A 14145-nucleotide genomic window follows, 5' to 3' on the forward strand; every position below is an offset into this window, starting at 1 on the left:
ATGTACTTATGAATTCCTTAATTTATTAAAATTTCCTTCCTTGTATTTTACATCAGAGCTTCTCATAATATTGAAAGAAAGTCCCAGTTGCAGATTGTAATAATTATTCATTGAGCGAATACATTGACATTTAAATTTAATTTATTTTTAAATTTCGACGTTCAGAAGCTAAAAAAAATTTCCTGAGATGCTGATATAAATTTATCTGAATCACAATAAAAACCAATCAAAGCAATTAACGGGCAAGGTTTCAAATTAATCTTAAGCATCCAAATTTGGGCACTCCCAAAACAAATGGATCAGAGAAGCTTCAAAATATTTACATTCCTCACATAGTGGATCAATATCTGCATAAAAACGAGTTTGGACCTGCGAGTTCTGTGTACCATCTTAAATTGAAATAAGCACAAAACGAGGAATCATTAATCAGGCTTTTTCAGATCTTCATCTGAAAAAGTTAAGTTCAAATCTTGTTCCCAATTGCTCTTGATCCCAGCCATGGAGACTGATTTTTTAAATCCAAAAAATTATTGTAAATATGTGATGTTAATCTACTATGAAAATAAAATGTTTTAGCTTTCACTCTGTTGATAGCCAGATGAGTAATTTTATTGAAATGGAAAGATGATTCATCCCCTACTCATACACAGTGATTATATGACATAATGTCCTATTTTCATTTGGAGAAAATCAGATATAATATTTTAAAATGTTTCAAATTATGAAATTATTAATTTTGATAATTTGAGGAATTAACAATTATTGTATGTTCCGGTGGTTCATTGCCTATTCTCCAGGGGTCGCCAGTGGTTCCACATTATTGATTTTTTAATTAATTTATAAGGTAACCTTGATTAGAGGGAGGAGATAGATTTAGTTTCAGATTTTTTTTCCTTTATTTTATACACGTTATTTCAACAAAAGGAATGAACATGGTTGCATTGATCATTTCAAGTAAATGTTTTTCAGGTATAAGCAATTATTGATGTAGTTTTATCTTTTTTTTTCCATTGGCTTTGTTTGTGCGTGCCTACTTGTATACAAATGAATTATTATGTAATTGGCAATTCTGTATTTATTCTTGTATGTCAAACTCAATAAAAAATATTTTTAAAAGAAAGAAAATTTAGACATACAGCACAGTAACAGGCCATTTCAGCCCATGAGTCCGTGCCGCCCAATTTACACCCCATTAACCTACACCCCCCAGTACGTTTTGAACAGTGGGAGGAAACCAGAGGTCCCAGAGAAAACCCATGGAGACAGGGGGAGAATGTGCAAACTCCTTACAGATAGCATGTGATTTGAGCCCCGGTCCTGACCTGAAAGGTGTTGTGCTAACTTCTACACCAACTGTGCTGCCATTTACAAACATGCTTCAAGCTGTTGTAATTGGTGAGGAAATAACTGGAAAACTTGATTCTTATTGTAAATTAATGTAAAAGCCAAGTATTGGAATTTTAAAAGAACCCTCTTGTTTGTATTTGTGGCACTTTTTTCATCATCCTTGTAATTGGTTTACAACCAGTAATAACATAACCTCTCACGGCATTGACTGAGCCGTCAATGTGTGGCAGTTCTCTGGCAGAATTCAGCATTTCTCCAGGACACGTGATTATCCATTGATGGATTATTAAAGTGTAGTATTTTCATGGGCTCCATTTGAAACTTCCAAGGAACCTTGTGAAAATATGGTTTGCTATTCCAGGATTTCTATTGCTTTTCTCTCGGGTTGTATCAGCTAGAAAATTCCTCCATGGAAATTCATCCCATATATAGGTGCTTTATCCCTTTATCCGTAATTCCGAAACCAAACATTTTTTTTACTGCATGTACAGTATATTTTCAGGTGTTCAGCTTAGTTTGAGCCAGTTTATGTTTGAAGTTTCACTGTGTGTTTTACTTAAAAATACAGGGGTTGTCCTCCAGCAGAATTTCAGTAGCCCTGTGGAAAGAGTATTTGACAGAGGGAGTGGCTCGGGGAGAGAGCAGCAGCGCGGCTCGGGCGGGCGGGGAGAGAGCTCGGGCGGGCGGGGAGAGAGCAGCAGCATGGCTCGGGTGGGTGAGTGGTGAGAGAGCGGTCCGTCTCTATCTCTCTTCATTTACCCTCCCATCTAGTGCCACTGCTTCACCCCCTCCCCCCTGCAATTACTTAAATGTACCGCCGTTTTAATATTATTTCATTATCCGAAAAAATTTAGAAATCTGAAAAGAGTCTGGTCCCAAGGTTTTCGGATAAAAGATTAAGCACCTGTATCTTCTAAATACCTCAGAGTAATGACTCAGAATATAAGAACTTAAGAAATAGAACCAAGTGTAGGCCATTTGGCCCTCTGTGTCATTCAATAAATTCATGGCTTATCCTGTAATATTTGTTTCACTTTCCTGTGTGAACCCATATCCCTCAATTTCTTTACTATCTGTTGATCTGGTATGAATACATAGAGCAATGGACTCCTCAGCTGCCTTGGTCAGAGAATTTCTAGGACTCACCACCTTATATTGTCTCTCCCCTGAATGGCTGGCCCCTTACCTTGGGACTCCAATGTGTATCCAGATTGTAAAACCAGTAAGACTTTTGAAATATCTTGCAATGAGATCCTCTCTAATTGTCCTAAACTTGAGAGTTTGGATTAAATCTGTTACGTATGCTAAACCTCCGATTTCAGGAATCAATTTGGTTAACCTTTGTTGCATTCCATCTGCCACAACTATTAATTCCTTCTGATAGAGAGATTACACATTTAAGTTCAAAGTTCAGATTTATTGTCAGAGTACATACATGACATAACGTATAACCCTGAGATTCTTTTTCCTACGGCCCAGGCAGAATTTCTACTTATCCCTAATTGTCAACTGTACTCAAGAGGAAAGATACATATGCAAGAAGAGAGAATTTTTTTAACAAAGAGAGAAATATGAACAATCTATGCAAACAGAAAAAAAATTCAATAATAAAAATGTGTAAAGTAAGATTTCTTAAATGAGTGTTGTTTAGAAGTCTGATGGTTAAAAGGTAGCAACTGTTCCTGAACCTGCTGTATGAATCTTGTGGCACTTGTATGTCTTTCCTAATGGCAGCAGCGAGAACAGAGCATGTCCTAGGTGCTGTGAATCCTTGATGATTGCCTCCACTCTCCGACGGCAGCGTTCCATGTAGATGTTCTCGATGGTGGGGAGTGTTTTGCCCGTGATGTACCAGACTGTGTCCACTTCCTTTTGCAGGACACTCCACTCAGAAGTGTTAATGCCCCCTTTCCAGGCCATGATGCAGCACACATTCCGCTACACATCTGCAGGTTTGCCAAGGTTTCCGACGACATACCAAACCTCCACAAACTCCTGAGGAAGTAAGAAGTCCTGATGTGCTTTCTTCGCAATTACAGGAAAGGTTCTCTGAAATTGTGACTTCCAGGAATTTAAATTTGCTCACCCTCTCGTGATCCCTGGATCGTACACCTCTGGTTTTCCTTTCCTAAAATCTTCAATCAGGTCCTTGGTCTTGGTGATATTGAGTGAGATGTTCTTGTTAGCACATCAATCTCCCTCCTGTATGGTGACTCATCGCCCCTTTTATACAGCCCGCTACTGTTACATCATCACCAAATTTGTTGTCATACCGAGCCACAGTCATAGGTGTGAAGCGAGTAGAGCAGGTTGCTGAGTATTGCTGCTCGAGATAGTGAAGGAGATATTTTTGCCAATCTGTATTGATTGGCCTCTCAAGGTGAGGAAATCCAGGATCCAATTGCACAGTGGTGTATTGGAGTTTGCTCATTATTTTGAGGGAATGTTAAATGTCAAACTGCATTCAATAAAGAGAATCCTGATGTATGCATATTTGCTGTCCAGGTTTTTCACTAATAATTCTGTCATAAACGTAACTATGGGAATGAGTTCCGTAAGTTTGGCCTCACAATCATGATTAGCTTTTTATTTTTAGACTGGTTCACTCAATTATTAAGGCTATGGAACAAATTATCAGTGTTTAGACACTCCATACTTTGTGACACTGGATCCATGTTGAAGTATGCAGTTCCTTTTAATTCCCCACCTTCGTGCTTCAAGATATCCAAATAGAGGCCACTCTCTTCTCCAGAGTAGCACAGAATTAAATAAATGTTAGTACGATGACTCTGGACATCAGTAATGTGCATATATTTAAAGATTGAGAAACTATTTCATTTTTCATCACTTATTATCCCTGTGCGTTGTGAACATTTTGGAGTACAATCCAATTTTATACTGAATCTTTGTATCCAAGAGGGTATGTTTGAGAGATTTGAATCATAGGAAAGACATTAAGTGGGATTTTAAAAATAATATTATGGGGTATATAAACCAATCTTTGCAAAACTTAATTAAAAACACAAAAGTATCAAAAATGGAATAATAGTGAAATTACATGTCTGCTCTCTCGAATATATTTTTAACAAGCCGTATGAGGTATCTGGAGGAAGAAAATTTTGAGGATGGGCTTTTAGTCAGAAAGAAGACTAAATAATCTGACAAGGTTTTTCCAAGATATATAAAACTGTCCCAAGCAAATTATACATCTACTATCATAAATTCTGAACTTGATCAGGTGTTGAAGTCAGACAATTGGGGACATATGATGCATTATTAGGGCTTATAACTTGTCGTAACTTAAATGTTAAATTTAGACGTACAGCACTGTAACAGGTCATCTCGGCCCACGACTCCATGCCGCCTAATTTACACCCAATTAACCTAAACCCGCAATACGTTTCGATCGGTGGGGAGAAACCAGAGCCCCCCGGGGAAAACCCACGCAGACTCGGGGAAAACGTACAAACTCCTTACAGACAACGCAGGATTCGAACCCCGGTCCCGATCACTGGCGCTGTAAAGGCATTGTTAGACCAATCGTGCCACCCATGCACGAGCTGAATAGTTTAGTTTTTCTTCCCCCCTCCCCCCCCCCAATATAATTTCAAGAACATTTTAATATGTTCCTGGTTACTCTTGTTTTGCGGCAAAAATCCAGTAGTTAATGGTTAAATGGATTCACTTGAGGAGTTGCTTGTTCAAAAGCATAACAGCTAAATGAATCTCGTTTAACAGAACATAAAACGAACAATTTGCTGTGTTGTCTGTTGACATCTTAATTATACAAAAGTGCATCAGAGCAGATCCCTTCTGACACACCCTCACTGAGTAGGCCTGGAAGTCACTGTGACACTTACACATTCATCAAAGTGCCATTGCAGAAGGAGCCTATAATTTGGTGCCAATGCTGTATGATTATGTGTCACAATCATTTGAGTGGTGTTATTCTATAGTGTAAAATGAATTGATGAGTATGATAATTCCTTTAGAAAATCTTATAATGAGCTACTGTTATGTCTGCATTTTTACCATAATTACAAATCCTACCTGTTGGGGTTTTTAAATGTGATGAATTTGGTATTAATGTAGTTTCTCTTCATTCACTTTATAAAGAGGTTTGATTCATTTGCTGGCAAATTGTTCAGATGGAGAGAGTTTTATTTTGGCTATAAAAAGGAGGTGGGGATTGTTACCTGAACTGTATACTACCCGAATAAAGGCTCAGGCCTCCAACATTGACTGCCTATTGCTTTCCATTGATGCTGAGTGACTTGCTGAGTTCTTCCAACACTTTTGTGTATTGCTCTCATTCTCTGGCTCTCATTCTCTGGCATCTGCAGACTCGTGTTTACTTCCTGGGAACTGTGTGTGAATGCCTGAAGCCAGGGCCTGAGTCCTACCTCATTCCTGATCATATCCCCATTCACAAATCCTGACCAGCCGCTGGATGGGTGGTGGGACAATTTTTGGTTGCTGGAGTCTACTACGGCTGTGGGGTCCAGGTGGAAATGAGGTGGGGAACCAACTTATTTCCATTACATCTTCATCATTTAATCTGTCTCATATCAATGCCATATTGATTTTTTAAAAATATTGTTTATACAGGAGAGCAGTAAAGTTGCAAGTATTGGGTATGTATCCAATGCAATTTTTAAAGTATTAAGGCAGTAGGCAGCATTATCGTACAACAGGCTTGAAATGGGATGAAGCTGGGAGAGCAGGAGCATTGACTGGGGGTTAAGGTCAAATTGGTTTCGTTATTAAGTGTGTGCCTGCCAGCTGGGCATAGGATCACGTTAGTCACTGTGACTTACTAGTGAAAAGTTAGGAGAATGAGGATTGGATGATGATGGAAGCTCATGTTATGGGATTCACTCCATGCTGTTTCAAGTTGGTGTAAAATAAGAGGTAATTTGCTTTTGAGCAAGTCGTTAGTATGGGTGGTGGTGGGAGCAAGTTCAGTTGTGCTATTGAGATGCGACGAGCTAAATATCTGGATGGAAAGAATTTGTAGGACAGGACAGTAAAGAGGGATCAGCTGGATTGTGCTTCCACAGATTCAAAGGTCTGAATCATCTCCTCAAACTGACCGATTTGCAATTCTGTGGGAGAAACAGCTAAATAAACACTGACAGTAAAGTTCCCATTATTCAGAATTCAAGCACCTGGCATGCTCAAGCAACCAGCATTAAAAAAAATCATGGAAAATAAAGAGCTAAAAAAATATGAAAGTTTAAAATTGGCTACCCCTAATGACCAGTCACACAAACGTAACACAACATTAGGGCCGCACGATTAGTTCTGCGGTTAGTGCCTCACTGTTAAAGCGCCAGCGATCGGAACTGGGGTTCGAATCCAGCATTGTCTGTATAGAGTTTATAATTCTCCCTGTGTCTGCATGGGTTGTCCCCGGGGGCTCCAGTTTCCTCCCACTATTCGAAATGTACCAGGGGTTGTGGGTCAATTGGTTGTAATTGGATGGCATGGGCTTGTGGGTCAAAATGGCCTGTGGCATGCTGTATGTGTAAGTTTTAATTTAAATATAAATGTAATTTAAATGTAATCGTAAGCAACTGGCAAATTCACTTATCCGGCATCTACCAATCCCCATAGGTGCTGGATATCGGGGGTTTTACTGTAATTACAGTCTAAATACATTTTAATTGTATGCAGGCGCACATTGATCGACACCCGAATTTCCTTCTGAGGGATTGTGTCGATTGGAGCAACACACAAATGCAGGAGAACTTAGCAGGTCGAGCAGCATCCATGGAAGGCAATAGACAGTCAAACTTTTGGACTATAACCCTTCGTCAGGAGTAGCCAGAAAGAAGGTAGAGAAGCCTGAATAAAATGTTGGGGGGGAGGGAGCACAAGCTGGTTGGTGATAGGTGAATACAGGTGCGGGGGAAAAGATGGAGGGGGTGTAAAAGGTAAGAAACAAGGAGTTAGGGTCGGAGGGCTGAGGAAGATCTAATCTGATCAAAGAAGGCATACATGCACCCCTGCTTTCTAAGGAGTTTGAGGAGGTTTGGCAAGTCTTTGGACACCCTATGCATTGTAGAAAGTATACTGACTCGCAGCTTGGTTTGGCAGTTCATGTGCCCAGGAACACAGAGGGCTGCAGACAGTAGCAAATGCAGTCAAGTGCATCACGGGCTCTGACCTCCCATCCACTGCAGAAAACTATTACAAGATGCTGCCTCGAGAGGGCAGTGAACACCATAAAGGACCTCCACCAGGCTGGTCACAACCTCTTCTCACTGCTACCTACCTTCAGGCAGAAGCCTGAAAGTTAGGTTCATGAACAGTTTCTTTCCAATAGGTGTCAGATTCTCGAACCTTCCCTTGTTACCCCAGTCAAGGACTGTGCTTTTGCAAGTCACTTTTTTGCACCAGCATATCTACCCTCAGTATTTATTGTCTCTTTAATTCTATTAGTTAGCTATTATATTTTTTATCTATTAAAAACCTGTTAGGATGCAACAAGTAAGAATTTCAGGCACATGACCATTGTAAAGTGTGTATGGCAACAAACCCTTTATCACTTACATCAAAATGTCTTCTAAAGTGTCTTCTAAAGTTTCTTTGCATACTCAATCCAACTTTACGGCTAAAAATCCTCCTGGTGAAATGTTTCCATGTTGGGGGCGGCACGGTTAACTTAGCGGTTAGCACAGCACTGTTACAGCGCCAGCGATCAGAACCGGGTTTCAAATCCCACTGTCTGTAAGGAGTTGGTACATTCTCCCTAGGTCTGCGTGAGTTTTCCCCAGGAGCTCTGGTTTCCTCCCGGTGTTTGAACGTACTGGGGGTTGTAGGAAATAAGGTGTAATTGGGCTGCACGGGCTCATGGGCCGAAATGGACTGTTACCGTGCTGTATGTCTAAATTTAAATTTATTTAAATTATCAATTAGTTTTTATTCTTCTATAGTTTTAGTTCAAACTTCGTTACAGTTGTACCAAATCCAGATTTTTCTTTAATAGTGACATCATACAATGGCATTGCTCAGCAAGTTTGATAAGATTGCAGAGAGAAAAATGCTTTTTGTCTTTATTTCAGATTTCTAGCATCGACATTTTATTGGTTTTCAATTATTGTTTATTCACTGTCTATTTTTTTCAGGAATACCATCTTGAAAGTGTTCTGTTCCTGTCTCCAGAGGGATTTTCTTTTGGCTCTTTTTAAGTTGATCTTGCTTTTTTAAATATTTTCCTTCTTGAAGTGTTGACCAAAAAATCCCACATCAATTTAATTTTTTACCTTTGGTTCTGGTTTAAAAGAATTCAACCTGAAATAATCAAACTATTTCTTTGTCCATGGATGCGGCCTGACCTTCTGAGTGCAGTAAACCTTCCCCACCTCCCCCTAGTATCAAACACGTAAGGGAATTGGTAGAAAGTAAATTTTCCAGTTGCTTGAGATAGCATGTTGTGTGATTGGCTATCTAACCATTTTGAGGGTGCCAATTTTAAACTTTTGTATTTTTTAACCTATTTTTTTTGCCAGTTGCTTGAATTCCACAAAATGGGGATTTTACTGTATTTCCCGTATTTTCTATTTATAATTCAGATTTATGGCAAGTGCTGTTTTTACCCTTTCAATTCGTACTTTTCTGTGTTCATTTTTTTTACTTCATATGAGGTTGTTTCAGAAAACAATCAAAGTTATCGGCGTTTGTATTGGTCGTGGAAATGAGGCAACAGGAGCAATCTAAAATTATGCAGTTCCTAGCTTGTCATTTAATCTGTCTCAGTCACCTGGGAAGCAACCCTTTGTCTGTGGCCCAGCTAAATTTTAGTGATGTCATGCTTATTACCCATTAAGAAATACAATGGGAGACTTTTAATGAAATTGTTTGAAGGTTAGCAAGCTGTCACATGCTGTCGAGATGTGTTCTTTTATTCCTACTTCGCAAAGCATAGTGACAAGTGACTTCCTTTCATTTGTATCTCCATTGCTCATAATTATTTTTACATTTCTAGATGAACAGGAGAGCTCTGGGGCGATTATTTACACCGTGGAGCTAAAACGTTATGGTGGCCCATTAGGAATCACCATATCTGGCACTGAAGAGCCATTTGATCCGATCGTCATCTCGAGTCTCACCAAAGGAGGATTGGCTGAAAGGTGAGATGCAGAATCAAGTCGCCCTCCAAATAATACCCCAGGTCTGTTACCTCAGCCAAGTCGGAGGATTTTCTGGGACAGAAAAGAAAATAAGTGTTGTCATTCCCCGTTACTCTTGTGAATAGCTTTTAGCAATTAGTTACTGCATGACATCGGTGGAAAAGGAGCAGTGCCTCTGAGTACTGTAACTGTTTTTGTATCAGAGCTGTTTGGATTGGGTAATGCTCCTCCCCATGGGTAACCCATGACTCATTATGTATGTAAAATGTGTATCACCAACCTCTGTCACAACTCATTAAAATGTGTAACGTGCATGGTTTATGAATGTGGGTGATTCTATGAAACTTCACGTTTGTGTGCACAGTATATGGTATTTTTCTAATAGTTTAATACGAATAAAGACATTTGTTCAGTGGACAGGGGATGTGCATTTTTATTAATGGCAATTATAATGTTTGCACATTATGAAAATAATGCAATGGTAAAGTTAATGTTGAGCATTTCTAAATGGTGAGATGAGACTATTTATTTAGAAGAAATCCAACTGAGATATAAAAGACACCACTCCATCATTCAAAATAAAATCCTTATTAGTCTAGAAAAACCTGCATTTATTATGCTGAATGTAATTCACTTGACAAGTATTTCTTGGCACATAATTTAATTATCATTCAGGCACTGATAATTGAATGCTCCATTTCATAAAAAGACATCCTCACTGTACAATTTTAAGCATTTGCAAGGTTTAAAACAATCTCCTACCATGTTTTCTAACAACTGCAATGAGGTTTTTAACTTAGATTTCTTGTATTACAGGACTGGTGCCATTCATATTGGAGACAGAATCTTGGCTATAAACAACAGGAGCCTGAAGGGTAAACCTTTAAGTGAGGCCATTCATCTCTTACAGATGGCAGGAGAAACTGTCACGCTGAAGATTAAAAAACAGCTTGATAGTAAGCATTTAAATTGCTGCAGTCGTGCTTGCTACTTGAGCGAAGACTTTACAACGTTGTTTTAATTCAGGAAATTTGATCATACAGGGCTTTAATTATCAACCACAGACACATGAACTCACATAAACAAAAAATCCTGCAAGCAAAATAAGTGGGGAGAAAAATCAAGTTGGTGCAAGCTGTTTTAGGTTGTAGAGGGAGAAGTGGAATGAAAAGAAGGGTGCAGACGGAAATTTGTCATGGGAGCAATTAAATTTTAAAAAAAAACAGCCTCTGAAGTCAGAAGAGAAAACTGAACCCAATTGGAAGTCAAAGGTGCAGTATTTGGTGTGGAGTGATCCAAGGGCTGCAATGTCCCCATACAAAAGATGTGCTGATACTTGCGTAAAGAACCTGATCAGCCCACGAGGATGATCTTGAGTTTTTAATGTCATCGATCTTTAATTCTCCATTCCGTGCCCACACTGAGCTCCCTGACATTTGCTTCCTATATTACTCTAATGAACGTTACCGTCTTTCATCTAGATACACTGCTGCTATTTAATAACTTCAATGTTACATTCAAAATAAAAACTTCAAGTATCCCGCCTTTTCTTTAGCTCCATGAAGGTGACCCTTTCTGCTTTTCGTCATTTATGTCAATTGTTTCAGCTGAGTGAGACCATGATAACCATCAAGAACATATTTACACTAGTCCCATACTAATTCCATTTTACTCTTCCCCATTTCTCAGCAACTCCTCTCAAATTCATCCAGTTATCTACTCATTGGGGGAATTTGCAGTTCCCAATTAACCTTCTGACCTGAATGTCTTTGGGATTTAATGTTTTTTTATTTAAATTTTAAATTTAGACATACAGTACGGTAGTATGCCCTTTTTGGCCCTCAAGTCTGTGCCGTCCAATTTACACCCTATTGACCCACAACCCCTGGTACATTTCGAATGGTGGGAAGAAACCAGAGCCCACGGGGACAACCCATGGGGAGAACGTAAAAACTCGTTACAGACAGCGCAGGATTTGAATCCCGATCGCTGGTGCGGTAAAGGCATTGCGCTAACTGCTATGCCAACCATGCCGGATGCAGGAGCAAACTGGAGTGCCTAAGTCTTAAAGGAAACCCATGCTTCTTAATTTTTTTTTAAAGTAATTATTACTGAGATAACTAATCTTTAAAAAAAAATAATATTTTTTAGACATACAGCACAGTAACAGGCCTGTCTCCTTTTCTCTAGTTTGACTTCTCTCTCTCTCCCCTTTTTGCTCTGTTTAATTTCACAGAACCAAAATCAATTCTCAATTTTCCTCTGATCATATCCATTTAACACTTTTTGTCTGTTGGTCTGGAATCCTCCTCCTCAATCTTTAATTTAGATGCCTGCCTGCTTTTTGCTTATACCTTGAAGAAGGGCTCAAGCCCGAAACATCGATAATATATCTTTACCTCCTATGGATGCTGCGAGACCAACTGAATTAATCTTCATTTCTGTGTTTTTATTACAATTGCAGCATCTACAGACTTTTGTGTTTCACTCCTTCCAGCTCACGAGCCCAGTTACACCTAATTGGCCTGCAACCCTAGAACATTTTAAAGGGTGGGAGTGCCCGGACGAAACCCACGCAAATACAGGGAGAATGTACAAACTCCTTAGAGACAAGGCTGGATTTGAACCCCAGTTGCTGGTTTTGCACTTCTGCCTTGAGTCATAGACTTTTTTTTGATGCTTTCTCCATTTCCTGATCTCTACAACTTTTTTTTTAAACTTTGCCAGTTCTGGAGGGTCTTTGGCCTAAAATGTCAGCTTCGACCTCTGCCCAGGAACACTGCCTGAAGAGTGAACTGCTTCTCACACTTTTTGTTTTGTCTTTTTAATTTTCAGCTGTTGCAATTTTTGGTTCAACTTCAAAATGAACCATTACCTCAGATTATGTTAATATTTTCTGTGGATTTTGAGGTTTGGGTTGTATGGGGTTTGCATGAGAGAGTTTTGTACTCTGACCCAATAATCAGAATATCTGAAACAAATAAAAGCAAAGGAGGGAACCCAACCAATAAGTTGCTGGAGTTAAACATGGATACTTGCTTTACAAGGCTACATAAACCTATCTCAGTAAAAAGTAATGGTTTGACAATGTACACAGTACAGACATGATTTTTTGACAATTTTGGTTATCTGAGTTGCAGCTAAAATGTTTGGTTGTATTTTTGCACAGAGTCCAGTCCTAAAAAGTCATCAACATCTGGCCGGCTGAGTGAACTGAGCGATGCAGAGGATGAGATTCCCACTGGGCAGAAGCCAGTCAAGCTTTGTGAGATGTACTCAGCCACTATCCCCAGTGTGGACAGTGCAGTGGAGTCCTGGGATGGGTCAGGCATAGACACTGGCTATGGAAGTCAAGGTAAGAAACAAGTTTATTAATTCAATAGCAATTTTTAACTTTAGCATCCTCATTAATGAGATATAATATTCAAGTAATGTTTGTGTCAAATCACCTCAAATTAACTTCAGAGAGTAGAAACAATTTTGGCTGAATATTATTTTCTCAGAAGGTCAGTGGGTTTTAAATCTGGTGTTCCCTATCATTGTTTGGATTTGTAAGGACTGATGAGTGGTTGGTATAGACTTAGTGGGCTGAATGACTTGTTTCAGTACTATTTGCCTCTGTGATTCTATGTTACTGACTTGGAATAAAACCTGTTGAGACAGGCTCAGTGCACCAGCTGCTCTTGTTTGCTATGTTCATACAAAGACTGACAAAGTCTTGGCAACTGGTTTAAGTGCCAGTTGGTGTGATTTTTTTTTTTTGCAGACACGAAAATAGATGGCTCGTACGAAATGGGAAAGGTATCAGTTTCCGCACATTGTAGAAAGAAACAAGCAAGCAGCGGAATCTCTTGGCCAAACCAATTTGAACTGTTTTAGCTTTCCTTCCAGTTCTAGTGATTAAAGATCTGTTATTTAAGGGCAAAGATGGCAATGGAAGTGAAAATGTACTCCTGAACAGAATGGAAGTGAGATCCTTGAGTAGTGATTCAGCGACCACCTTGGGGGGGGGGAAAGGTTGTACTGTAATAGAAGTGGTAATGAGATCATTGTGTAAGTTCTCTTCATTCAAATGCAGTTTTGTTTTGTAATTCTTTATTTATCGCACTATGAACCATATCAACCAATATAGTTACAGATGCATCTCTTTAAATATTCACAGTGACATTTTGTCTTTTTTTCCCCATCCCTCCCTTCCCCCTTCCCACCCCTCTCCAAAAACAGTAAATCTTGAACATATAAAATACAATAAAACAATATCTTTATACAAAAGGAATACAAACAAAAAAAGATGTATCATCTACTTAATCACATTAAATCTGATCTTGTTTATCTTCTTATCATTTTAGGTGGTGGTGGTCCTAGGCCTGCTCTTTCTGTTATGTTCCATATATGGTTCCCAGGTTTCCCCAATCATTATAACTGTCTTTTAAATTATATGTGATTTTTTTTTCCAATGGGATACACTTAAACTTGGTTATATATTCCATTAATGTTTATAGTCATTTAGTCCAACATGGCCATTTTGTATCTTTATTTTCACTTCTTTTCCGCCTCTTCACCATCTCCAACCCTTTTTTCCATTACTGTTTTTTAAGTTTTCCTTTTTAATCTCAATATATGATAACACATTTAAGACATGAAATACCCCAACAATCTCCAC

At 38.9% G+C, this 14145-nt stretch overlaps 2 protein-coding genes across 6 annotated transcripts in view; one reads left to right on the forward strand and one right to left on the reverse strand.

Moving 5' to 3' along the window:
- The window catches only part of grip1 (glutamate receptor interacting protein 1), a 305651-nt gene that overhangs the window by 264493 nt on the left and 27013 nt on the right, over positions 1 to 14145 (forward strand). For all 3 annotated transcript variants that reach the window (XM_069903992.1, XM_069903990.1, XM_069903991.1), the window contains 3 exons: positions 9338 to 9482; positions 10299 to 10438; positions 12652 to 12837. In XM_069903992.1, the coding sequence (XP_069760093.1) occupies positions 9338 to 9482; positions 10299 to 10438; positions 12652 to 12837 (471 nt within the window). The remainder of the gene's footprint in view (positions 1 to 9337; positions 9483 to 10298; positions 10439 to 12651; positions 12838 to 14145) is intronic.
- The window catches only part of helb (helicase (DNA) B), an 83861-nt gene that overhangs the window by 4282 nt on the left and 65434 nt on the right, over positions 1 to 14145 (reverse strand). The window contains exon 14 of one of the 3 annotated variants that reach the window (XM_069903983.1): positions 9250 to 9554. The exons of 1 other annotated variant lie outside the window; for it this stretch is intronic. The gene's annotated coding sequence lies outside the window, so the exon portion shown is untranslated. Of the gene's footprint in view, positions 1 to 9249; positions 9555 to 10060; positions 12824 to 14145 lie in introns of those variants that run through there. One more of the 3 variants, XM_069903982.1, reaches the window with a different exon arrangement.

This window comes from Narcine bancroftii, chromosome 11 (assembly GCF_036971445.1).
Source record: "Narcine bancroftii isolate sNarBan1 chromosome 11, sNarBan1.hap1, whole genome shotgun sequence".
In the NCBI taxonomy this organism is placed as follows: Eukaryota; Metazoa; Chordata; class Chondrichthyes; order Torpediniformes; family Narcinidae; genus Narcine; species Narcine bancroftii.